The sequence below is a fragment of the Ochotona curzoniae genome, unplaced genomic scaffold (genome assembly GCF_017591425.1).
Source record: "Ochotona curzoniae isolate NIBS_2020 unplaced genomic scaffold, NIBS_Ocur_1.0 contig_1482, whole genome shotgun sequence".
NCBI lineage: Eukaryota > Metazoa > Chordata > Mammalia > Lagomorpha > Ochotonidae > Ochotona > Ochotona curzoniae.
The window spans coordinates 28,413-56,297 of NW_024465100.1; the positions used below are offsets into that span (position 1 = coordinate 28,413).

Genomic DNA, 27,885 nt, shown 5'->3' on the forward strand with positions numbered 1-27,885 from the left:
GTAATGGTTCGTGATCGCTTACGGAAACACTGTATTAAACTTTTAAATTGATGGAAATTGATGTATCTCACACATAAATATTCAGATTTATATCTTCTCTCGCAAGCTTACACCTGATCAAAAAGTGTCTGTGCTGAGTCCAAATACCATAAAATGACCATGAATTATTGTATATTTGTAATTATTGCCTGCTAATCAGTAATACATCCCTACCACATTTCTATTTCTACAATTTACCCATCATTTAATGGAAGAAATATGTCACAAAGAAAAAAACATAAAAATCTAAGACAAAAGGCTCAAATATTAAATCCCCCATAACTATAGACTCTACAACCCCATAAACAATCAAACAATAATTAAAAGCATAGTTCTTTAATAAAAGCATCCTTAATTTGTCTAGCCAAAAATTTTAAAAGTGGCTAAAACGGCTGCATATTCTATGCTCCAAAAAATTGCAAACAGGCTAGCCTTTAAGGTCACAATAACTATATTTATTGCCTTAGCAGTTTCAGCTCTCACTCCCATCATTTTCATTGATCTTTAGCATATTTATCAAGCCCTTTCCCAGAAAGTGTGCTATATGTCTGGGCCAGATTCTGAGGCAATGGTTAGGTACCTGATAAGGTGTCCAGAAATGGCATGGGCTTAACTGTGTTCCTATGTGCAAATTGTTAAAGGTCCACTCACCAAGACATTATTAGCGACATTAACTTCTAAGTTTACAGGGTTGCAAAAGCGTCTCATAAGGGCAAACAACAATGCCTCAATAGATTACAGAATTCTTAGTGGGGTGGTCGAGTATCTATGCAAAAGGGGGTGAGACTACATCAAGGCGGTCAGAAAGACATGTGCCGGGCCCTGCCAAACAGCTGGAAACTCCTCTGGGTCTTGCCAAACGGGGGGCTGTTCACTTCACACCCTCATGTCATCCACATCCACTGCACGGACCCCAGCACTCTTTATCATGGGGAAATATTCAAAGAGATTATAAAATGTGGAAATGTTCAAAGAGAATATAAAACTGTATAACACAAGCTTGATATAATGTGGTTATAATTTACAATAAAATACAGAAGTAGAGTAAAAGAAAGTAGAAAAGAGTTTAAAAAAACTAGTTAGCATAATAATGGAAAATGCATGAATTATAGATTGTGGAAGAATATTATTTTTCTTCTAATACTTAATTTTCAAAGCATTTTCTAGAATAAAAGACAATGATTACTTCTTTTGTTTTCTTTAACAAGTCTTTACAATCATCTCCTTCATGGGCTCTAGGGCACACAGTTGGTGTTCGGCAAAGATTGGGATAAATGGCATGTCTCCATTTACTGAATGCTGCCTTGTGAATGTAAATGTTTGATCTAGGAAAAATACTTTACATAAATAAGCAGTATTTGCTCAATGAATCATGTTGACAAACCATAAGTAGTTTTTAAATATTTAGGCATATTCTTAAATGACTGCTTCAAAATAAAGTACTGAAGAAGTCTGAATTATTCAGTGACTTAAGAGAATGATGCAATTTTGCAAAAAAAAAATAGAATTTTTAGTACATACGAACAGAATCAATACACAGGTCTTCACAGAAAGATTGAATTTCATGTTTCTAAAATAACTTAATATTTCACCATTTAACTATTCTGTAATTTCAGGAAATATAAAGCAACCATCAAATAATTATGAAATGTACAAATATACTACTTATTTTTTTAATATTCTCTCTCTAATACAATACCAAACTGTAAAATAAACCTTAATTCAAGGTCAGGTATTTTCAAAGAAAAACTATTTTCTATTTATTTTTCCATTGACTATTTGTATGCATAATAAGAAAATAAATTGATAAATATTAAACTAGATTTCTTTTGACAGGAAAGTAATTGTATTAGCAAATCATTAAACTTTTATATTACAGGTGGCTTCAGGACGAGAGAATTCTTGACATAAGTCATTGCTAGCCTGTTAGGTGACATTCATTGTAATGAGGAAAAAAGTACATAATCTAATATTATATATATTCTTCAAAAAGCCTGAAAATTTAAGCAAAAAGTCACTTTCTGCTTGATTCTTTGGACACATTCTCATTCTGATCCATTCGTGCCTTCCCCCCTAGAATAAAAGTAACATTAGGTATTAACGTGAATCACAATTTAGTCTTGTACTCAAGACTCTCCCATCTTTCTACACATCAGTTCCATTCCAAAGGCTATTTTAGTCCTCTTCAATTGCTAGAATGGCAGTGCAACGTGGCGTCACATACCCACAGTCTCCGATCTCTGCCTGTATCTTGGGATTCCACCAAGGAGAAGCTTGGTCAGGAACACAGCTGGACGTGCTGGCTCTGTCGGCCTCTGTTCTGCTATGAGACCGGGAGGCTCTTGGTGTGTGAGACCATCCTTCAGACAGATCTCGTCTGAAGATAGCAGCAGGTGGTCACATGACACTTAATATTCCCACACAAGTTTCCAGTGATGTCAGTATCAGTGGTGTTGGTGTTGTGTTGTGTAGCAGAAAAGTCATAAAGTACCAAATGATCAATTTTATGACTACTTAGCAAACCAATCCAAAGTTAAACTTTAGCAGTTGCCCTAAAGTTTGGAAAGCTGAAAAAGAAAAATTATTAAGCAATACACATTCTATAAACTCATGAGGATGGGAAATACTTAACATTAAAATTTTAAAAATTATAAAAAAATTAAAAGACAAATGCTCATATTCTGGCTGGAGTAACTTCTTCATTTTTTGTAGAACAGATGAGAACCGAGATGGTTCTACATATTACGGTATGAGGAGAGAAATGTTCAAATGTGCACAAACATTGGCCTGTGTTTTTCTAAAAAAAAATTATTGTAAGGATATGCAGACTATTTGACACAAATATATGCAATATTGGGTTGATGATGTTGAAAACAGCATTTTTCCACTTCTGTATTCTCTTCAAATTGTCTTTCTTTAAATAGTAAATAGACTCTTAAATAGAAAAAGAGAAGCAGCAATGGAAAGATGTAGAACATTGGATGGATTTAGCCATAGCTCGATGCCTCAAAATCATCAGAAGTGGGAATTGAGACAATTGAAACTCACACCTGTATCCTTTATTTAAAAATCATTGTGGCATGGTTTCACATTATTTCCTTCCTCGCTCCAAATACAAACAGTCCTAGCACCTTCTAAATATCAGCAGCAAAGCTAGATTCTCGGCTTTCTTTCTTTTTTTTTTTTTTTTGTATAGATTTGTCTTTTGCTAAGTCTATTTTTCTACTAGGAACTGGTCTTCTTGTGGAAGTTGGTCTCTGACATAGAGCATAATAATTAGGAAAGTGCTTTTTAAATCCTTCAGGCAACCAGGTTTTATCTTAAAGATCATTACTTGTTTATAAGCATGCCCATGAACTATGATCTTCCATACTCATTGGCATTAATTGTTCTGCTTGCCTAATGTATATCTCTAATAATATATTTCTAATCTATGGTATTAGATCAGTTTCATTGTAAAGATATTCTCACCAAAGATCTCATATGAGCTTAAAACATCATACATCTTTGCACTCAAAAATGTTACTGTAGTTTTAGTACTTCTCAGAATGTTTTTTAATTCCTCTTTTCTACTTTAAATTTATGTAACCATTAAGAACAGAGAAAGCCTTGGCAATCAGAACACAACTGGGAAACATTATGTGATGCAGTGAGTTTGCAACTAGCCTAGATTCAGTCCATGTACTAGGAAGTCGCTGGCCATGGACAAAGGAAAATTCTACGAAATATCGTAAGGTCAAGTCACAGGTCCTAGAAAAATTATCTCAAATACAATCAGATGGAAACCTTCAACTTTCTTTCTGTTTTTCACCAGCCAAGTCTAAGTTTGTGTTTGGTATATAGCCTGGACCTCTGCAGGGATCAACAGATTTCTCTTCTCTCATTACAACTACTCACACCCTATACAAAATCAATTTGAAGCATTTAAGAAGCTAAACATAGACCTGAAACTATTAAACTACTGGAGGAAAACATAGGGGAAACACTTGTGAGACAGTGGTTTAGACAAAGACTTTCTTGGTACAACCACTAAAGCATAGTTAATCAAAGATAAGAAGTGAGGTTATACCAACAAAAAACTTCAATCTAGCAAAGAGAACAATTAACAGAGCAGCTAGACAATTGACAGGATGGAGAAAATATTGGCAAACAGTGCATATGATAAAAGAATATGATCCAGAATATATAAGAAGCTTAAGAAACTCAACAACAACAAAACAATCCAGTCAATAAATGGGCAAAGGATATGAATAGATTTTTTTAAAGATTCACTTCTTTTTGTTTAAAAGATAAATTTACAAAAGGAGAAGCAAAGAGAGATCTTCTATTCACTCCCCAAGTGCCCAAAGTGGCTGGAGCTGAGCCAATCTGAAGCCAGGAGTCAAGAGCTTCTTCCAGGTCTCCCACAGTGGGGAACTGGAAGGGAAATGGAACAGCTAGGACATTAAACAGTGCCCATAATGGGATCTTGCTATTGCGGATGGAGGATTATGTAGCTACACTACTAGGTCCCATGAGTAGTCATTTTTTTAAAAACAGGAAATAGAAAGAACCAACAAGCATTTGCGGAAAAAAAAAAGTGCAGAATTGTTTTCCATCTGGGAAAGGCAAGTAAAAACCTCAGTGAGACATAAGTGAGACATAGCCTCACTCCAGTTGGAATGGTTATCATTCAAAACTCCAACAGTAAACATTGCTACCACACCCGATGAGAAAAGGATATTCTAACATTCTGCTGGTGGAAATTTTCAGAACAATCTTTAAGAAAACAGTACGTCAATTACTTGGCAAAACAAAACAAAAAGCTAAAATTTGATCTATCATATAACACAGATATCCCACTTCAGGGAATTGATCCTAAAAAGTGAAATCTTAATAGAAAAGGTGTGTCCACACACCCGTGTCTACAGTATCACAATTGACAAAAATTGGGAAATGTTATCAACCTTACTGGCTGTCAGCGGATAACTGCATAAAGAAAATGTGGCTTATGTAAACAGGGGACTGTTACTCAGCCATGAAACAGAATGAAATCAACATCTGGAATAAAAAGAGTGGAAATGGAGATTATTAAGCTGAAGTGAAATATGCCAGGTGCAGAAAGACAAACTCCACATGTTTTTTTTTAATATGTGGCAGTAAGTATAGCGAGACCATCTGTATGCAAGAAGTGGCACTATTTTTAAATGGAGGTATGGATACAATCAAAACATTATGCTAGTATATTTACATAGCTGCAATTTCTTGCATCAATATTGTTTAGCTGAAGGTTGTAAGTAATCATGTGTAACTTGTTCAGTTTCTATTAAAATAATGAGATGAGAGTAATGCAATTTTAAATGTGTAAGCATTTTTAACTAGAAAGCTGCAATTAAATTCCTATTGTTTTTTAATTCAAATATGGCTTGAGAGAATGTTGATTGTGATTTATAATATTTCTAACTTGTATATTTTTTCCTCCCTCAAGATGTTGTCTAAACAAGTAAACATTCCGTGTGTACTCGAAAGAATGTTGTCTTCTGCTGCTGGGTGGAATACTCACTACGCATCAGTGAGGTCAGTCGGCTGATTCTGCCTGTCAAAGTTTTCATATTCACACTGACTTTCTGTTTACATAGGCTGGCATCTACTGACAGAAGTTTTTGAAGTATCCAGCTATCATTGAAGCATCGGTCATTCTTCCTCCCAATCGCATCAGTTTTGGCTTTGCGTATCTTCACATCTGTCCTTAGGTACTCACATATTTAAAATTACTGTCACCATATTGCATTGATGCCGTCAACATCATATAAATCTCTTTTTGTTATATAGTAGTGGTTGACACAATTATCTTTCAGTACAAAGAAGATATCACTTTGTCATCTTTTGCTTTGCATGCTTTCAGATGAGATGTTGCACTTCCAACTATTTCAAAACTGCTATGATCTGTTTTACTCTTGAACATACGTTTGTGACTTAATTGAGATAATTTCTCCTAGTGTACCTTCAAATTTTGTTTTTTTGTGTTAATTTTCTATCTTATGTCCATTTTTCTGATGACTGCATGGAAGGAATTCTTTCAGCTATGATGTCACAGTTTCATCTTTGATATTTTCATTTCTACCATTTGTAATTCTCTGAAAACTTCCATTATATGCTTATGGTTTACATAATTTTCAAAGTTTCTTTTATTTAAAAGCTAGAAAGATATGATCGTTGCCCGTGCACACGTCACTTCTGAAATGCCCACAACAGCTGCGGTTGGGACAGACAGAAGCCATGTGTCATGAGTTCAGGCTGGCTCTCCTTGTGGGTGGCTGGGATCCAAGCACTTGGCCCGTTCTCTACTGTCTCCTGGGGTGTGCATCTTCAGGAAGCTGGAATCAGAAACCAAGGTGGGATTCCAGCCCAGCACTCTGATTCAGGAGGCAGGATCCCAAATTCCATCTTACCCACTGTGCTCACCACCTGCCCTGTATGCATGCTGTGATAATGTCCCCGCTAGCTTTTTTGATGTATTAAATTAAACAAGGGGGATTACTTGAAATTTTCAGTGTCTTTGAATGTACTTGAATTCGCACCAACCATCTGATGCTTCAACAATGGTCATTTTCTCATATCTTCTGTGCTTGCTTGCTTGTGCTATTTTTAACTGCATGGCAAGTAGTGTATGTTTGTCCAGAAATGGACATGTGTCTTGTATTGGCTGTGATCTGGTTTGCACTTCATTGTTCCTGCGGTCACTGTCAGCACACCACAGACTTCAAATACTTGCAGAGCTGGGCTGCTGCTGCTTTGCACTTCATAGGAGGTCTGGGGAGACAGGAGCTTTTCTTAGCATTTGAATTCTACCCTCTTGCTCAGCAAGCCATGATGACCTACACCTTAGAAGAGACCTCTCGAAAGCCTTGCTCTGTTCCCAGCGACAGCTTCCTGTGTCTTTTTCCCATGATGTAGGATAGTGTTAGAAGCAGAACAAATGCCTAGTCTCTGTGTCTGGCATCAGTCTGGAAGTGTGGCCTGATGTTTTCACGGCATTCCCTGCTCCTCCTGCCCAGCAGTCAGGTCCCTCCTTGTGTCTATGGGAATCTCAGGCAGGAATGAATTTGTCTTCTGCAGGCACAGCACACCTTGACCCCAGAGAATTCTCTTTCTCTTTGTCAGGGACACTTCTTGGCTTCCACTGTTTCTGTTTAGAACCAGTGCCAGGAATTTTGTGCCATCCAGCAGGAATGAGCTGCTACTGTTTGCCAGTTGGTCCAAGCATTGCAGTGGGAATAACGGGGTTTCCTCCCTTTTCCTCTCTGAAGAGATTTTGCTTCTGCTTTTGTATCAACATGGCTTCATCTTCTCTAAGATCTGAGCCAGCACAGAGGACTATCTAACACCTCCCGATCTGAAGCACAGTGTGGTCTACACACAAGACCATCACTCTTTGCCGGTTGCTAGGAGACAGGTTTCTTGCCCATATTTCTGTATCTTGGAGCTTTGGCTTCCTGTGGAAAAAGAATCTGGAAGACATGGAGGTTGTCACTCCTTCTGCGTCACCAAGGGCTCTCCTGGGCTCTTTCCTGACCCAGTGCTTTTCAGGTGCTCCTCCGAAGGCTTGTTGAAAAGGCCTGCAGAATGAATGTAGACTGCTTCCAGGGAAAATTTTCAGTCCACACTTACCTTGAATGGCTTGCTAGTGATGCTCTGTTGGTCCTTGAGACATGTGTGTCTCAAAGACTGGCTCCTGACTGCAAGGGATGCAGGCATTCCACGTAATGAGTATACTGCATGCTTGCCCCATCATAATTTTAGACATCTGGAAATGATAACCTTGAGTTCTAGGCCAGTAGAACACTACCCATCGCCTGATGACAGGATACAGAGGGAGGCACAGTGGCTAAACGGAATCAATTCACAGCCTCGATGAAAATACAGCTTGAAACTTGTTGAAACCCATCAGTGATGCATTCCCATGGTTTCTGCACTGGGAGGGTTTTCCTCGTCCCTCCCTCATGCTCACCTACCTTTCCCTCGAAACAACGTCATCATTCTCAGCCCACGGTCCCTGATCCTCCATTGGTTAAAACTTCAGTCATTATTTGATGGTGCTATGCCAAAGCTTATTCAAACCAATAGCAGGATGTAAAACAGAACTAAGCAACACTGAAATGAGGCCCAGGGCTCCAGCTACCATCTCTGTTTTCTCAACTCTCCACCGTGACAACGGAAAGTTCCCCACAAAGAACATTACCAAATGCTCTCTGAAAAGAAAGCATGAAAATAGAGCCAGACGCTCCTTGAGAAGTTAGAACCTCAGATGCAGAGGAAGAGGAAAATTAGCTGGAGCTGCAGAGGTCTTCGAGCTAAAACCTCACAGGAAGCTCACGGACTGTACCACAAGCAGACAGCATTTCACTGTGTGGGCAGGTGACCAAGCAAACACTTCCTCTCTCTCCCCACCCCTTTCAACCCAAGGTCAAGGACTGGCCTTCCTTAAGTATGACCTCTTATGAGGCTGCATTGTGGCGCAGTGGGTTTAGCCACCACCTGATGTATCATCATCCCACGTGAGCTCAGGTTACAGTCCCCACTGCTCCACTGCAGACCCAGCTGCCTGCGAATGCACCCAGGAAAGCAGTGCAAGATGAGCCAACAACTCCATCCCTGCCACCCACCCAGGAGACAGAACTGGAGTTGCAGGCTTCTGACCTCTGGCCTAACTGCAACAGTCCCCGTGTTTGCGGGAGTGAACCAGCAAGTGGATGATCTTTCTATGTGTCATTCTGCCTTTCAAACAAATGAATGATTTTTTTTCTCCAAGATGAATAAATTTATTTTGCCTCTGAAAAGTGAATTCTCCCAGGATGTTCACCGTAACAGATGCTCACACTGTGTTAAAACCTACAGTGTTTGAAACTGTCAGTGCTTGGCTTCAGAAGAACCTGGATCAGTGTGTGTGTGTGTGTGTGTGTGTGTGTGTGTGTGTGTGTGTGTGTTGTTTTTGTTGTTGTTGCTGTTTAACCCTTTCTTACAGTCATGGAGATTTTACTTTAATTTCTGTAGTTCTAGGAATTGCCTTACTGGACTTTGTTATTGAGAGAAGAATAGCCGATCCCTTCATGGTGACTGACCTCTGCTCCATGAGGATGAGCTAGTTCTTGCTGCTGTCCTTCTCAGCGCCTTGTGCAGTGAAGACACCAACCCTGCACGGGGGCTCCACGAGCTGCATGCAGCTGTCCTCCCAGGGCTCTGGGTTTGCTTGTCGTTGCTGCTGCTCTGCAGCACCTGCCATCCAATCCTCAATGCTGGAGAGTAGGAGCGTGGTTTTCATCTCATAAGGGAAGACACAGATACACTGACATTAGGACATGCACAGGACATTGACATGGACGTATAATTGAGCATTTGCTGATCTGTTGGCAGGTGAGCTAGACAGAGAGCTTAAGTGGCCATTCTCAACATACTTCTCTGTAATTCATAATGAAAGTTCATTAAGTTTTAAAACATGAAATCTTTTGGGCCTGGTGTGTTAGTCTAGTAGCTAAAGTCCTCACCTTGCACATGCCAGGATCCTATATGGGTGCCGGTTTTATCCCAGGGACACTGCTTCCTATCCTGCTTCCTGCTTGTGGCCTGGAAAAGCAGTCGAGGACGGGCCAAAGCCTTGGGACCCTGCACCTGCATGGGAGACCCAGAAGAAGTTCCTGGCTTCGGATTAGCTCAGATCTGGTCACTGTGGTCACTAGGGGAGTGAATCAACAGATGGAAGATCTTCCTCTCTGTCTCTCCTCCTCTTTATAAATATGACTTTGCTAACAATAAATAAATCTTTCACAAAATTTTATTTTGACATTCAAGGGACATCATGCACAAGATCCAATAATGAGAGGAGATATGAAGCTGGGAAAAGCTGCATTTTTCCTCCGGTCAGTCATGAATTCACAGTGGTGCCACGAGATGAGTCGGAGGGAGGAGCTTGCCAATACCAGCGTTGTAATGGAGACGATCTGGAAGACTCGAGAAGAGCCAGAAGTGGCAAGAGAGCCTCTACGCTCCGTCACTTTGTGGCTTCTCTGGGAAAGGTTCATCCCTTACCACAGGGAGACCGTGAGGATGACAGCTCGGGGCCTCCCTTCCCAGGGCCCCGTCCTGCCTGCTTAGCAAGCTGTGGGCTCTGGACCAGACCCTCAGCACACACTCCATGGTTAGTGCTAGGAGGAGAAATTCTATCGTCTTTCAGCACACAGTGAAGTCTGCGGCTCTAACAGTTCTTGATCCCCTCGCAGTATTCTCCACACTGATACAGCCACCTCCTCCGAGAAAGAGAAGAACTGCCCCAAAGGACAGCCTCCTGAAGGTCACGCCTCTCGACAAACAGCCTCTGTTGTCCTAAAACTGTGTTCTATAAAAGAATACAGGACATCCTGGAGTCACAGCGCACTTGATGGTTCTTTTCACGTTAACTTCATGTCACAGTTTCTCATATCACCAGTGATTTATAAAAGGCATTTTAAAGATTTCTTATTTTATCTTTTTTTTTTTAAAAAGATGCTTGTTTTACTTGAAAAGGCTTGAGGAGAGAGAAGAGAGAGAGAGAGGGAGGGAGATCTTCCATCTGCTGGATCACTCCCCCCCCCCCGCCCAAATCTCTCAACAGCTAAATCTGGGTCAATCTGAAGCTGGGAGCCAGAAGATCTCTCTAGGATTCCCAAGGCCTCTGCATCCTCTACTGCTTTCCCAGACTGTCAGCAGGAAGCTGGATTGGAAGCAGAGCAGCTGGGATTTAAACCTCCTCTCCTATAAGGTCTCCTGGCATTGCAGGCAGGGGCTTACCCTGCTACACCACAATGTGGGCCCCTGCGTTTTCTGCTCTTCAACTGTATGATTGCATCAGATACAGTTAATCCTTCTATTACTGTTACATGTCCTATTTTACCCAGCAAGTCGCAATTCAAATGATGCTGAGGAAAAAGAAAAAAAAATCCAAATATGTAACATTTTGTGCTTGTTACTATATCCTGAAGATAGGTTTCCACAAGTAAAACCATTGGCTCAGAAAGTATTATCAGCTTTAAATGTACTGACACAGATATATATATATTTTTAAAATTTACGTTCAGTGATGACCTGGAAACACTTTCAAGAGCAGTTAAAACGACTACGTTTTGTAACAACCAAGTTTTATTTTCTCATTGAAAAGCCTTTTGAGTTGCTCGATCTAATGGTGCCGCCTGGTGGTCATTGTGCAAAATTACAAACTCAGAGGTGAAGATGTGCCTTTGCAAAGCACAGCCCACAGAAGGGCTCACGCTTGGAAGAGCGCCTTCAAATTGAATTCTAAGTTGTTTTTATTAACGGTTTCCTCCTTGCTGGTAGCAGTAAGATATTCCTGGCCCGCACATCTCCAATGAGCTGAAAGGGTCCTTCTCTCATTCTCAGTGAGCACCCAGCTTTTTGTTCTCGCCTAAGTTGAATACAGCAGCCTGCTTTCAGGGCTCATTTTCAGCCATGGGTGTGAAGGCCAAGAAAAAAAGAAATTCATTAACCAGCCCTCAGCTGGGTTTGCACGAGATGTCCTGGAGGGAAAGGCGGGTCTTTGCTGGGTTATCTTCCCTTGTGGCTGACCCTGGGTGGCTCTGCTCCCTGTCAGAGACCTCGACCTCAGTATGATTTGCCCTTTTTTATGCCTCCCATCAAAGCTGAACACTTAATTGTCATGACAAATAGTTGCATGGAATACACTGAAACTTCATGATTGATTGTCTTGGAAGTAAAAATGAATTAGCTTTACTGTGTGTTCAAACATAGCAGGCAGCACAAGGAAAAAACACTAAAATGAATTGAATTGTTGCATGTATAAGACCATGTTCAAAACTCATATTCTGTGAAAATAGCCAGAATCATATTTCCAGTTAGAAGTTCTGGATCGATTCCTTCACTTTCTTTCTCTTTCTTTCTTTCTCTTTCTTTCTCTTTCTTTCTTTCCTTCTTTCTCTCTTTCTTTCTTTCTCTTTCTTTCTTTCTTTTCTTTCTTTCTTTCTTTCTTTCTTTCTTTCTTTCTTTCTTTCTTTCTTTCTTTCTTTCTTTCTTTCTTTCTTTCTTTCTTCCTTCCTTCCTTCCTTCCTTCATTCCTTCTTTCCTTCTTTCCTTCCTTCTTTCTTTCTCTCCTTCCTTCCTTCTTTCTTTCTCGTGTGATTTCACTGCCATATTAGTACTTCCCCTATCATTTCTGGAGAGCAGAGAAAAGTCATGAAAACAGGAAAACCAGGGGCAGGTAATGTGCACAGAGAGATAAGCCACTGCGTGTAATGCTGGCAGTGAGTCTCAGATCACTGCTTCAAGTCCCGACTCTTCTGCTTGTACTCCAGTTCTGTGCTAATGTGCTGGGGAAAGAGCAGACCATAGGCCTCTGCCCCCCACGTGGGGGACTTGGCTGGAATTCCTGGCTTCTGCTTTGTCTAGCCAGACCCATGCCACATGGCCAGGTAGAGAGTAAACCATCAGATCTCTCTCTCTCCCTCCCTTTCTCTCTCTCTCCTCCCTCTCTCTGTCACTCCATTTTCCAAATAAATAAATAGAATCTCAGGAAGAAAAAGAGGTGGGGAGGAGGAAAGTAAGAAAAAGAGTGCTTCCTCTGTAATAGCTCAAGAAAAAAAATTGTCAGAAGTCATACGACCCACACAGGAGATAAGAAGGCATTGCTAATGAAAGTCATGTTTTGAGTAGGCTTTAGTCTTCACTTACAAGAAACCCTTAGAATGAATTTCTAGGTAGTGTGTGTATTGGAGTTCCCTACCATGTGTCGTGTTCTGTGGGTCATGAGGGATGGAAAAATACTTAGCTTTGAGGGGGACAAAATGACAAGATGTTATCACTTCAAAGAAGCTGACGTCTTTGTATACACACACACAACAGCGGGTCAGAGTGCAACCGGAGTCGTCATGAAGGTGCAAGCTGTGAAGCTATATTAAGAGTCTGCTAATGTTTTTAACCACACATCACAAGGGTTTCCTGCTTTTTTATTTTTTAATCTTACAACAACTTGTCATGTAGCACACACTCTGGTTTCCTGTCATGTTGTATCCTAAGAATATAATTTGTAGCTGGCGATGTTAAATTCAGAATCACTTTCATTTCCCTGCCCGTCTAACCTAGAAGTTAGTTCATGCTTCACAGACAATCTGATTGGTTTTTATTTTGTTTGCTTAAGATAAATTTTTATTTACTTATTTGTTTTATTTGATAGGCAGACAGAAACAGAGAAAACCATAAACAAATGGAGATCTCTGGCCCACTGGTTTATTCCCCCCCACAGGTCTCAGTAGACAGAGCTGGGCCAGGCTGAAGCCAGGAAGCAAGAATGCAATCCATGTTGGGATTTAACTTCACTTATAGAAACGTAAGTAGTGGGGCCTTCACTGAGGTGATGTTTACCCTTTTTCCCATTCCATATGGGTGCCACTTTGAGTCCAAACTGCATCACTTTTAATCTACCTCCCTGCTTGTGGCCTGGGAAAGCAGCAAAGGATGGCCCAAGGCTTTGGGACCCTGACCCCCCATGGGAAACCCCAGAGCAAGCTGCTGGTTCCTGGCCTCAAACTGGCTCGTTTGGGAAAGCGAACCAAGGAAGGAAGTTTGCTCTGTGTCTCTGACTTTCTCCTCTCTCTGTAGCTCTGATTTTAAAATAAATAAATCATTTTTAAGACATTAAAATAGAAACAAAATCAGAAAAAGTATAATAGTGTGATTCTTTGCAATTTAATTGACAAATATTTTAAAGGCATTTTTAACATGACACTATATTTGCAACAGAACTAATACAAATATGCAATTATAGTATATTTTGGGTTTTTATTTTTAAAATTATAACACAAATATAAAGAAGAATAACATAAGATAGTTTGCCTTTCTTATTGCACTCATCATGATGTATTTCAGTTCCAAACATTTTGATGCAAATAATAGAATTTTGTTCATCTTTATATCGAATTATACCAAGGCCCTGTACTGTATAGGCTCATTTACACAGTAGTCTTGCCACGATAAAATTTTAGAAACAGAGAGAGAACAGAGTGTGGAGAAATGGAAGGAGGAGATGCAATCAAAGAGCAACAGATGACAGGACTTGCTCCTTGGGAGATACATGCCAGTGGCCAAAACCAAAGACAGTACTGAATACTGTAAGCACTGGTTTCTTTCTGTGCATCTAAGACTGTGATACAGTGTGATTTGCAGATGAGGCACAGAGACAAATTGATAACAACAGCTGAGGATGACAATAAAATGATGGGCACATTAGACTGTGGTGAAGTTATATGAATCTCAAGAATATGGATGTGGGCCCAGTGTGGTAGCCTAGTGGCTTGTGCATCCTAAACTCCAGCGTTTGCCTTTGCAGCAGCCCAGCCAGCAACCCAACGGTCTTCATCACTGTTTTAGAAGATGTTAAGCCAATTTTGATGCTGCAAATTTTCCTTCTCCATCTTCAAACGACCATGAAAAAGTAAATCTTGAGTTCCAAGTTTATAAAAAATGATTATTAATGATAACCATTAAGAAACTATCTTTTATTGTGTGGACTAAATATTTATGTTCCTGCTTTACAATTTTCTATTTCGAAGCCAAATTCCCAATGGATGCCATGAAGAAGTGGAGAATTCGAGGGCTGCCGGCACAGTTCAGGCATGGATGGGATCAGTATCCTTACAAAAGGCAGACTTCTGTGTGCTGTCCTGCATGAAAGGGAGTCATCCGTCACCCAGGGCAGGCCCTGAGCAGACACTGAACCTGCTGGCACCTCAACCTCAGATATTCAAAACCATCCCAGAGAATATATATGAGCATTATTTGTTCTACCACACAAAGAAGCAATGGCAATTTTAAAAATACTAATCCCTTATGGCTATAAGCACAAACATATTTAAAATAATATTACCCAGGCAAATCAGGCAAAGCATAAAAAAGCACAGAAACTACATCATCACCAAGTGGCATTTACCCATACAGCAGCTTTACGTAACAGGCAAGAGTCAGTCAAGGCACTTCACGTCATCCCTTTACTGAGAGAGAACACGCATGTGACCACCTCAAAAATGCAGAAAATGCATAACAAAACTGAGCTGCTGTCCAGGATAAAATTCAAAAACTGAAGACAATTTTCTCAATATGATCAAGAATATACATGAAAAAATTCCTAATGAAACACACATATGATAATAAAAAGCTCAGCACTTGTTCTCTAAGATTTAAAGCAAGGCAAAGATGCCTGCTCCTTGTGCCTCACTTTGGCATCGTTCTGGAGATCCCAGTGAACGTGCATGTCATTCTGCCCTAATACAAACTAATTTACACTAATAGACAAACATCACTGGCTACCATGGGCTAGGCGAGTGGTGTGACGCAGAAATAAACTTTTAGAAGTAATGGAAGTGTCCTAAATTTTTATCTGATGGTGTATAAGAAGTACAATTACTGGTAACACGTATATCCTTCATGACTTATAAAGGGGACCTTTTATTATGCACCAAGTCGAACTCAATAAGATTGATTTTACAATGTCAATGTCAACAAAGATGATATGAACAGCTATTCCAGGTTAAAGGAGTTTTAGAAACACTAATTCCAAAGATCTTTTAATTAAATACATATATTATTCTGAACAATATATAGGACTATATAGGACAGGTAAATGGACAACATTTGAATATGGTTTATGTATTAGATCATAATGCTGTATCAATGATAAATTTTCTGATTTTGATTATTATATGTTGGTTACACAGGAAAAATATTTTCTTGGAAAATATCTAGACAAGGGAATATGATGTCTTCAATTTATTATAAGTTGATTCGCCAAGGACAGACGCGGGAAAGAGAATGAATAGAGCAGGTAGGGCAAAATAAAAACAATTGACAACCATGGGTAAGAGTTGTGCGGGAATTCCCTGTACTCATCTTTTCAGTGTTCAATAAATTTAAATTTAACTTCCATAACAAAATAATTGTTAAAGATGAAGAATACTTGTAATAGTAAAAAAGTAACCACATTCTAATTCTTATTTATGTTGTCAAGGTCAGAAGATGCCAATATGTTTAACCCATTGAAGTGGAAAAGATCCAGGCTGTATACCAGCATTGTCCAATTGGTTTAATGGATGGCTCAGAGAAACCAAAAGAGGATAATTCCTTGGGGCCATGAAGAAATGGGCAATTCCTTTCCAAAGTTATGTTTTGCAAGCCGTCCACAGTAAGAAGATGGTGTCTGAACCCTCAAGTCACTGTACAAACAAAGGTTTTCTTCCTCTTCCAGCTCATTCTGTTTCCACATCGAACTAAAGAATGCAGTAAAAAAAAAAAAAAAACATGTATTAATAACAAACACAAATTATTGTAGGACACAAGAATATTTCAGTCTTCTAGTTTTACCTTCTAAGTACACCTTGAAGTGTGGGAAATACAATCAATGCTCTTTTCACAGATGCAACTGTGATTTTTAGTAGAACATTCAATCGCGTCTACTCTTGTTCGGGATAAAAATGCACATTTTCCTATCCTAGAAGCTGATTTCATTAGTGAAAAATTCCTACAGAACAGAAAATATAAGTCAATCATTTAATTCTGAATTAACCAAACCCAGAATTTGTAAAATTTAAAAACTGTTTTTCCTGAATTCCTGATACATAAAAGCTTTTGCTTAGCCCATTAAATGCATTTATTCATAATCTCCCAGTTTATTGTGCACTGGTAATTAATGGTTAACAGAAAAAACCTTTTCAATAGTACTCTGAGATTGTGGTATATTAAACCTCCTTTCTCATTTTATATTTTCAATAAAAGTAAGTAATTTTCACAGAGGAAAAACTGAATTGCTGTGACACAAATCACCAGGTCTCATGAGCACATATAGTGTAAGGAACAACAATATAGTTCAGAGATTAGAATGATTCATGCTTTCGTTGTTTTTATTTCTTTGCCTTCTCCATCCCAAACGTAACGGTGAGCTAAAACATGGCAATCAATTGAAAACTAATGCAGAATATCTATTTCAGAAAAATAGTAACTTGGAAGTCCAGAATTATTTTCCTATTAATAATAACTTGAAATACTGGATAAATATTGAACCTTCTTGGCAAGAAGCATATTCACACTCAGGTGGAGTGTTAAATAGAAAGTTAAACAGAGATCAGAATTCGGAAGGATAACTTTAGCGTTAAAGCCAATTTGTACATTGATTGGTGTGATGAGTTGAATGCATTCAAAGATAGAGATTCTAAAGAAACAACGAACTACCTAAATGGTGAGACCCAACAGTGACAAATATTCACTCTAGAATTGTTTCAAATATTGAATTTAAGCAGAAGACAAAAATCATGAAAAATTCCTCATGCAATTTGCAAGAAGCATGCGTACATTCCAAGTTTATGAGATTTACATTCATCATGCATTGGTGATATCCACCTAAGCATTTGCCCAAAACACACAAATTAAATTACAACCGCTCCTCAGGGCAATCAAAACTCTGCAGCTGTGGCCAGACTTACACACCCTTGCATCTTCCTAACACACAAAATGTGTGTGCTGGCCACAAGAACCTTGTAGCTAGGTGATTTCCTGCAAGATGCCTTTTGTAGGTTCCCAGCCCAGAACCACACCAGAAACAGCTGCAGGACTTCAAGCTCTTACTAGAACTGGCCCAGATGTGGAGCAACAGTCAATGTGGGTTGCTTGCACTCCATGCAGGAGCACTGGGGCTTGACTCTCAGCTGTACTCCTGAACCTAGACTCCTGCTAACACACATCCTGGGAGGCTCAAGTACTTGGGTCTTACTACCCATGTGAGATGCCCAATGTGAGTACTGGGCCCCTGTGTTCTGCCTGGCTCAGTCCTGACTGCTGCAGGCTTTGGGATAGTGAAACCGCACTTATAGTCATTTCTTTCTCTCTCTGTTTGAAATTAAATTACAATAAATTACGCCAAATTCATAGTACTCCAAGGTATCCAACAAAAGCAAATTCTTTCTTGAGGAAGCCAACAACTCCATCACGATCACTAATCAGCTTCCAAACCAGCTCCAAAGAACAAAATGATCACTAAGTAATTTAAAGAAAGTAACATCATGAACAAAGGCCCGCAGAAACAATGGATTAGATTCCTAAAACTTCAAACACTAAAACTGTCAGATACCAAACATAATATACATATTTAATACCTCTCAAGAATTAGAAAAATGAAAAATATTAGTAACCACAGATGTTTGGAAAAAAAATAGAATGCCTAAAAGTAAACATTGTATTATCTGCTTATTTGAAAATTATTAAATCAGAACTAAATGTAAGCCCAGGAGTCTACATAATAAAAAACTATATAAGAGAAGACTACACAAAAAAGGTAAATTTGGCCTTGATGCAAAAGCAGTGTGAAGCCATGGAACACATAGATTTTCCATACGACACATGTTCCATGACCTTGTGAAGACATCTCATGTTCATGTGTAAGATTACATAGGTGTACAAATGTACACAGTGTACACATTTATACTCAATCATATAGGAACAAACATAACTATGCACAGACTAATTACACAAAGCAGTTCCACATGAATTTTGGGAGATACATAGGAACCACATTTAAGGGTGAGAGGGGAATAACTTGCTATGTCAGATGGCACAGTCACTTCATCCCTCAGACTCACGATTGCATTTCAATTTGCATCTCTTACAACACATCCTGAATGTATTTAGTATACCTTTATCATTAATAACTCCATATGACACTTCTCCTTTGTCTGTGCTTCCCAAAATGCTCTTTTACTCTTATTCTTACCAGTGAGGACTACTCAAAGTTAAGTTAAACTGTGTGATGTGAAAGATGACCCTTCTAGACATAATCCTTCAAACTCCTACACCAAAGTTAAAGTTTGAACACACACCAGAAACTTACATTCCAGGTGAGAAATCATCATCAACCCATTTCCATTTTTTCTCCTTGTCAACATACGACAGTCCAATCCAGTAATTATTACCATCAGTGTGCGATGTAATGAATGTCTATAAAGGAAACAAAATATATGAGAGAACTAAGTTCCCATCTGCTGCATGAATGTGAAAAGGCACAGGGGGCGGGGACAAGCTGTGCCTAAGGCCAGGACCCTGCCATTCTCCACATCACCTTATCTCTGCTTCTAAGAAATATCTCTTATCCTCTCACATCTATTTTTAACTTCAAAAGTAGCTTTCCTATCATGTACTACATATGTGAAAACCGTCTGCCAGTCTCCTGGATTATTTAAAACATGGAAGACTTTAAAATCTAAATATGTACTAACAACAAATCTCTTTAAGTAATTTAAGACCCTTAAATAAATTAATAAGCTCACACTCCAAAACAATATGTAATGTTATAGAGAATGGATCAATCCATAATCCTAAGCAAAGGAGTCGTTAAAATAAATTTCTTAAAATAAAAGCTTTGTGTAAGGGGTACCTAAAGGTTTCAGACTCACAAGAGAAATAAACAATGCTTTTAGTTTAGTAGTTGGAAGGGATACAAGGAAGAGAAGCAGTATTACCAAGTATTACACATGTCTAAAATGCAGTATGTGAAAGTGAGACATTACATAAATGCTGCTGTTTAAAATGGAGGTTTAGATTTATGTTTTAGGAAGAAGAAACAAAAAATTTGGAGACAGTGCTCACATTTCCCTAGTCTTCTATCCTCCCACCCTAATCAACTAGTAAACATCATATAAAATACAAATCAAATTTAATAAATGTGTCTTTGTTTTATCAGATAAAAAAAACTAGTCACTAGTTAGGAAATTATTTCATGACTTGATATTGCGAATTCAACTTCAGGATTTGTTATTTTTGCATATATTTGTAAGTCATTTTTCTAAATGATAGAGATTTCAGGCTGATGTTGGAAAACACATTTCTATAGAAACACACTTTGTATTTTTCTTAGGAATACATTAAAAAGACAACCTCAAGGCCAGCATTATGATGTAATGGGTTAAAACACCAAACTTCAGTGGTGTCGGTATATGTTCTGGCTGCTTAACTTTTGATCCACTTTCCTGCTAATGTCGATGGAAGAGCAGAGGAGGATGGCCCAAGTGTTTGGGTTCCTACCACTGCCACGGGAGACCTAAATGAAATTCCTAAATTTTGACTTCTGTCTGGGCAGCCCTGACCTTCACAGCCAAGTGGGAAGGGAATCAACGGATACAAGTCTCTCTCTCCTTTTCTCTCCCTCACATACACAGAGTGTCTTCCTTTCTCGCTCTTTCTCGCTCTTTCAGATGACTGTCATAACAAATAATATGCATTGAGCACTTGATGAGTAGCCTAATCATATGCTTATCAGCAAACAGAGTGTCCTGGGAGATTCCTAGCTGTACAGTCATGACAGTCAGACAACAGACATGACACAAAGAACACTTGAAGACCCCTCTTTCTGCATGCCCCCCTCCTTTCTCAGTATCGCAGGTTGTAAAGTGAGACAGTTCATGACAATGAGAGTAAATGGAAGAGTCCATGATACCTGTTCCTGCTCATTGTCTATCTTCAAAAGCGAGGAGCTGTACCTCTGGCAAGTTTGTTTACATTCCTGCCAGTTTTTCTTTTCCTCTGTAAAATAGTAGCAATTGACTCCATCACAGGACCAGTAGCCATGATAGCTGTTACCTACAACACAGAACCAATTATTAATTTTTTATTATATGATCTTCTAGTAATCAGAGCAATATATTAATCAGCCCTCCATAATAGACTCAAAGGCTCAAGATCCCTCTATGATAATAGCAACAACAATATGGGGATCTCCATGGTTCAGGAATGCCAAGAGATAGCTGCACTCCCATGTTCAAGACAGAGTAATCCTCAATAGCCAAGAGATGGAGACTACCTAGACATCCACAGATGGATGAATGATGTGGAACATGCATACATACAATGGAATGAATAATTAAAGAAGCAAATTCTATTGTATGTGACAGTATGGAGAAAACAGAGAGGACATTATGTGTGAGGAGCAGAGTCTAGGGGTATGAGGTATAACACAGTGCTTCTGATTAACAATGTTGTTTTGTACACTCAAAAATAAAAGTACACTAATGTCATAGTGTACTTATCAAAAATAAATATAGAAATTAGCAAATAAATATTGAGAGTCAATGGATATCTTGATTATTCCTATTATGATCATGCTATCACGCAATACATATGTCCAACTTATCAAAGTACATATATTTAATCTATAATGTTTCTCTATCCTGAACCTATTTAAAAATTCTAGCATGCTTTCTAACTTAGGAATATATTTGCAACCTTTTCTTTTGTATACTTATATTTGTAACATTACAATGTAATATTGCAATATACAATACATACAATATATTTCAGGAGGTATATGTGAGTGCATTTCAAAAAGTTCAGTGATAATGGAATTAACATACAAGCTGAGTTTGCATACAAGACATTTTGAATTACTCTGTATTTTGCATGAATTTTAAAATTATCTGGTATTGATGGTCATAAATACAAACACACGGGAGGTCTAGACACACACACACACACACAAGGTATCTTTATAACAGCATTCAAATAAAACTCCTTGTGTCTTTTGTAGGTCAGTTATGCTTTTTTCTTAAAGCTTTCATATTTTGTGTGAGCCACACCCTAATTCTCACTAGACCAAATCATCTATCTCCTGGGGTGCTGGTCCTCTCTTTCACTGTTAGTAATAGCAGGGCAGCAAGAATTGCCATTGTATTTTGGGAGTGACAAGACTCTACTAATCCAAATATGATTCCAAGGATTCCCAAATCCCATATTTGAAACAAGAAAACAAACCACCCACATTTCATCTGAAAGACACAAATTGAAAATTGTCCCGTAGACCCAAGTCACTGGGGCAAGCATGCTTATAAGACTCCAAAGATTTTAGAAGGGGACTGCAAAGCAATACAAACTTTCACTCCAGATTCCTTCCATACCTGAATTTGTACAACATCTAGTCTTTTTTGAAAGGAATGACTCCAGTGTCTTTTGCTGTAGAAGGGTTTCATTTCTGAGAACTTCACATTCTGAAGTCTTGTTTGCCAGAAGTTGCTCCTTCAAGTACTCACTCTGACTGAGATTTACTAAAATTTCTTGCTGCTGATGTTTTTCTTGAATTAACTGGAAAACTAAAATTTGAGACATAAATATCATAAGAAAATGCACTCATGGAGATCAAACAGTGAAATTAAAGACTTTAGAAAAAGTCTCACTTCAACAACCAACTGTACTCATTAGTTCAGTAATTTGGCATTAGAAAGTCACACCTCGATGAACTGACCACAGTGATGGAAACATCACATTTCTCACTATTGGCAACTTAAGGGCAGAAAAGCAAAATACCCAAATAAAATTATGATGGCTAACACCATAGCTTACACGCTGGTTTATTTTTAGCAGTATATCATTTACAAATATCTACCACCATAAAATTCAGTTCGTTAACATTTACCAATTCATCCTCTGTAGATAAAGACCTAAACTAGGGGGCAGATGCTTGTCCTTGGGGTTAGGATGCCCATAACTCACATCAGAGTCCCTGGATTCAATCCTGGCTCCTGACTCCATTTCCTGGGAGCTGATGGGCATCTGTCATGACTCAAACAGTGAGTTAGTGCCATCCACATGGAGCACCAGAATGAACAGTTACAAACTTTCAACTTCAGCTGCAGGCATTTAAGGAGTGAACCAACAAGTAAAACTTTTTCTATTTTCTCTTTCCTTCTTAATCTTTCTTTTTCCCTTTCTCTTCTTTGTTTTTCCTTCCTCCCACCCTTCATCCTTTCTTTCTTCTCTCTCTCTCTTCCTTTCTTTCAGTGCTTTTTTTCCCTCAGTTTCTTTTCTCCATCCTTTCTCTCTCTGCACATTCTCTTTCCTTTTTCTCCCTTTCCTTCTTTCTCTCTATCCTTCTTTTCTTTCTTTCTTTCTTTATATTTTCTTTTTTGTTTATTCTTTCTCATTCCTTCCATCTTACCTTCTTTCCTTTATCTCTCTTTCTCTCTCTGTTCATAAATAAATAGAAAAAAAAAAGGTGAACTAAACAACCATGAAGATATAGCACAATTATTATTGTATTAGCTGTAACATCTGAAAATAGGTGATGTTATCCAAATGTGGAATGTCCATTGTGTTCTACAAATATTTGAGGCAATCCAAATACAAGATTAAGCTTAAATTCAACATCAGTTTGTATGTATGTTTTTGTTCCTCTTACCATGTTCTTATTACATATTTAAAAATGCACAAAATTATCAACCAAAAGGAATATTACTGTGTGCTATAAAGAATAAGTTACCTTCAGAATAATACACAACAAATGTAGCCTCAGAATCAGTAGACTAAGTAAGCAAAATGAAATGCCACTGTGATATGTCCAAGAAAAACAATCACCAACAAGGGCCGTTACCTTGGCTTAGCATGTAAAGCCACTGCCTGCAGGGCCAGCATTCCATAGCGGTGATGATTCGAATCCCTTCTCACCTCCTGCTATCCAGCTCCTTACTAATATGTCTAGGAAAGCAGTGGAGGATGGTTCAAGTGCTTGGACCCTGCACCCATGTGGGAGACCAGGAAGAAGCCCCTGGTAGCAAACTTTAAACTGGCACCAGCTTCCAATGGTTGACATTTGGTGTCTGAACAGATGAGATGGATGAAAGATCTCTCTCTCTCCTTCCTTCGTGTGTGTGTGTGTGTGTGTGTGTGTGTGTGTGACTCTGCTTTTGAAATAAAATTAAATACTGCCAAATCAGCCTTTGAAGTTTTATTTTATTATTTTTATTGCAAAGTCAGATATACAGAGAGGAGGGGAGAGAGAGAGGAAAATCTTCTGTCCAATGATTCACTCTCCACGTGACCAAAATGTCCAGTGCTGTGCCGATCCAAAGCCAGGAGCTAGGAGCTTCTTCTGGGTCTCCCACGTGGGTGCAGCATCCCAATGCTTTGACCTATCCTCAACTGCTTTCCCAGGCCACAAGCAGGGAGCTAGATGGGAAGTGGAGCTGCCGGGATTAAAATCAGCGCCCATATGGGATCCCGGCGCATTCAAGGCGAGGACATTAGACACTGGCCCATCAGCTGGGCCAGCAAAATCATTTTTTTAATCCCCAATACAATTCAGAACTTTCAAATGTTCTAACAGGGAACATTATTTAAATATCTGCGTATTTGATTCTGCAATTCCCAGAAAGATCTGTTTCCATTACTCACTCATTGTCCCCATCATTATGATCGTCATCAAGAGAAGCAAAGACAGGATTCCAAGACTCACTGCAATGCGATGCCGGGGCACTGCAAACTCTTTAAAGAGAAAAGTAAGAATTAGCAGTGAAAAAGCCCAGCTATCTCTCACCTTAACCAGGGACATGGTTAAAAACAAAGGAAACACGGTCACAAATTTACAAGACTATATCTTATAAAATGATTTAGATTTTTAATCTGGAAACTGCAGCTTTACATTTTATGTTTTCTGGCTGATACAAACTGTTTCTAGAAATGGCCATGAACAAGATGGTTCTCCAAAGTTTCAAAATTATGTCCCATAAAGAGGCACCAACGACATAAGACATCTGGGAGAATGTAAAGTGGCGCGTGCAGTCTTAGCTGAGATCAAGCTAATCATGACAAGAACAAAGCAGGCGATGTTCTTGACAAAGTGGTCACCACCAGAGAATATTCTGATTTGCAGACATGATCAGCGTCCATCCTCACAGAACTTTCCTGAAATCCACTTTCCTTTCCTCACTGTCAATTATGTATTTTTGTAGGCAATGGTGTATACATCTTATTGTTTTGGTGGTCCTCATTGTTGGATAAATTGTGCCTATGATGATCACTAAACTGAAACACTACAGGTTATTCTCAACTAGGAGTTAAATAATGACCAGAAAAATCAAAATTTTCCTTCAACACAAATAGTTTGAATCATGATGGCCCTTCAGTTTATGTATGTGTGTATGTACCTAAAATCTTTTTTGTTTGTATAATAACATTGTTTAAATGCTTATTTCTATATTAAACATCTAATACATTTGTTTCTCTAAGAAATGCTAGGCTTTTTTTTTTTCTAAATCCTATTCTGTTCTTTGCTTTTAGACACCTCACAAACTATCCTTGGCCAAATTTAAATAAGCATATTCTATTAGTACTCAAATTTCTGAAAGTGTATTAATGTCCTCATCCTCTCAGTTTCTTGTAAGATCATTTAAAAAAATAAATTATTAAACAAATAATAAGTAATTCTTCCAGGTTAGCCAGCTCCAGTTTTCTTTTATAACTGGAAATAATGGCCAGAAGTGCATGTAAGATTGTTTTTAAACCTCTAGTTTGTCACCCCATGACATCGCATGAACTTGGATGCTCAGTTAGTATAACCTGGGTTGACATTATGATACAGGAGGGGTTAAGCTATCACTGGCAACACCGACACCTCATTTTGCTCTGGTTCAAGTCTCAGCTACTCCAATTCCAACCGAGCTCCTGGCTAGTGAACTTAGGGAAGCAGAAGATGGCCCAGGTACTTGAATGCATGCCATCCATGTGGGGCACCTGGGTTTTTGCCCAAGCTTCTAGCTTGACCAGACTCCAGCTGCTGCAGCCATTTGGGGAGTGAACCAGTCACTGAAAGATCACTTTCTGGTTTTCTCTTTCTCTCCTTGTAAATCTGCCTTTCAAATAAAACAAATAACGCTTAAACATAATATACATAAATACCTTTCTTGGCAGATTTCCCAGGCCTTCTGGTGCCATCAGGCCTTAATCTCTTCTGAGATTCTGAAGCAGACTGGAGAATTCTCACAGATGAGTAAGTCACCTCCTCCTGATCACCCATCTTCAGAAGAAAAGAAATGTTTGTGCAACAACTCTTTACAATACAATGATTTCTAAAGAAATATCCAAAGAGCAGCCCACAGGAACATACAAGGACTTGATGCTGAGAGGTCATTTTGTGTGTGTGTCTGTGAATATCTGTGTACCTGTGTTTATCTGTTGCAGTAAGTGCTTAAAGCATGTAGACTGAATTAATTTATACAACAAATGGAAATGCTGTTAATATATCCATGAAAATCATTTATGATCATCGGGACTATTGCCATCAATATCAGAATCTATAGAAAGAATTGAAGGGACTGCTAGTATATTATTATACTATTTACTCAGCTATCTTCACTTACAATATTTAGCGTACATATAAAAAGATTGGGCACAATCAGTGCCTTCTCATATCTTGGTGGCATCGTTAAAAAAAGAACTTAAAGCTCAAAAATTCTATATTCTGTAAAACTATATGTATGTTAGTTTTAAAAAATACATACCTTACTAGACATATAACTGTTTTAAAAGTTCTTTCTTTTCAATTATCAAGAGTCAATCAGAGAGCTTCCTGCGGTATATCTCATACATTATCTTTACATGATTTTGAGGGGTGATTATAAAAAAAGGGTAACATTTCAAAGCCCAGTGCCTTATGCAAGACAAACTGTCTACAAATTTTTTAGGTTCTTTCTAACATTGCCATAGAAACCTTTGTGAAAAATTATGTCAAAAGCTATTCATTAATTATTTAGTGACTATCAGGAGACAACCTAGTATTAATACCAATGAGTAAGAAATCATAAATAGCAAAATTTTTAAATTCACCTTGATTCCTAAACTAATCAGAAAGAAAAGATGATATCAAAGGAAGTTCAGGAAAAGGTGTAACTATATTATTTCATATGCATTATCAACTTATAAAATTTGGTATACGAACTGTTCACACTTTTTCTAATATCCTATTAAAAGTAGACTTTTCTACTCCAGAATTTTCAAATACACTCCTTTATGGATAGATAATACATAAATCATTTGTGTCAAATTAAACGTAACTTCTCAAATCTGTCTTCTTTAAGTGAATAACATAAATCGTAACTCAGAGCATACAGAGAGGGAGACGACAAGTTTCCATGAACACTAACTACAATTTATACATCTTTCAGCGTTCATGCTATTGTAATACAACACAGAGGGAATTCTGTCCTATAAATGTCATGCCCCGTTACTTGGAATTAAGCACTATATTCCTAGAATAAGCAGAATTAATAGGATAATCATATCAAAAGATGCAAGGGAATCAAAGCAGGTGTTACCTGGATCTATGCCGTGTAATGAAGCAGGTGGAAGCACTGGACCCCAATAGAACAAGACGCAGGCCACTCCAGTCCCACAGCTCTTGGGGGGCTCTAAGAGGAGAAGTGAGGTGTCTGAAGGATGAAACTCCAACTCAAACGTCCTGCCCCTCTTGTTGAAACAGTGGTGAAAGGAAACCATATGCTGAAAACTGTTGTTTACAGGAAAGGGAGGATGGTCATGAGCTGTGTGTGCCTCCATTTCAACTAACCAATCACTTCGTCCTGCTTGCAAAGCAGCATCGAAAATCAGAATTTGCGGACTGAAGAGAGAGCAATTAAGGTTCATGAAAACAGGATGATGCCTTTTAACAAACAGGTAACACATATAAAAGAAATCGCTATTCAATGGATGCCTAAAATATCTACATGTGTATACACATATGCAAATAGGGTCACAATTCGATACCTTAGCACACTTTTAAAATATTTTTCTTTCCTTGGGAAAACATTGATTAAATATATTCCTCTTTTAGGACTCATGCTTACTGTATATAAATGTGTTTCAGAAGGGTTTTTTTTAATATCCATGATTTCATTGTAAAAATTCAGTTTATATTCCTCTAGTCTTCTCTTCCAACACAATGCTTACCAGTGAAGTTGATATACATCAGTGCTTCCGATATATATTTTTTTATAATTATTCTTTTACACT

The 27,885-nt window shown here is 38.5% G+C and overlaps 1 protein-coding gene across 1 annotated transcript; it reads right to left on the minus strand.

Moving 5' to 3' along the window:
- Positions 1 to 1,310: 1,310 nt before the first annotated feature.
- On the minus strand, positions 1,311 to 27,281 carry LOC121147121 (killer cell lectin-like receptor 7). Its single transcript, XM_040966862.1, has 10 exons — positions 27,192 to 27,281; positions 25,777 to 25,894; positions 24,274 to 24,363; positions 22,005 to 22,196; positions 20,552 to 20,694; positions 18,950 to 19,056; positions 16,435 to 16,591; positions 15,692 to 16,340; positions 10,431 to 10,433; positions 1,311 to 1,322 (listed from the first exon to the last, which is right to left on the minus strand). The coding sequence occupies exons 2-7, from the start codon at positions 25,892 to 25,894 to the stop codon at positions 16,438 to 16,440; spliced, it is 804 nt and encodes a 267-aa protein (XP_040822796.1). The 5' UTR covers positions 27,192 to 27,281; the 3' UTR covers positions 1,311 to 1,322; positions 10,431 to 10,433; positions 15,692 to 16,340; positions 16,435 to 16,437.
- Positions 27,282 to 27,885: the final 604 nt, after the last annotated feature.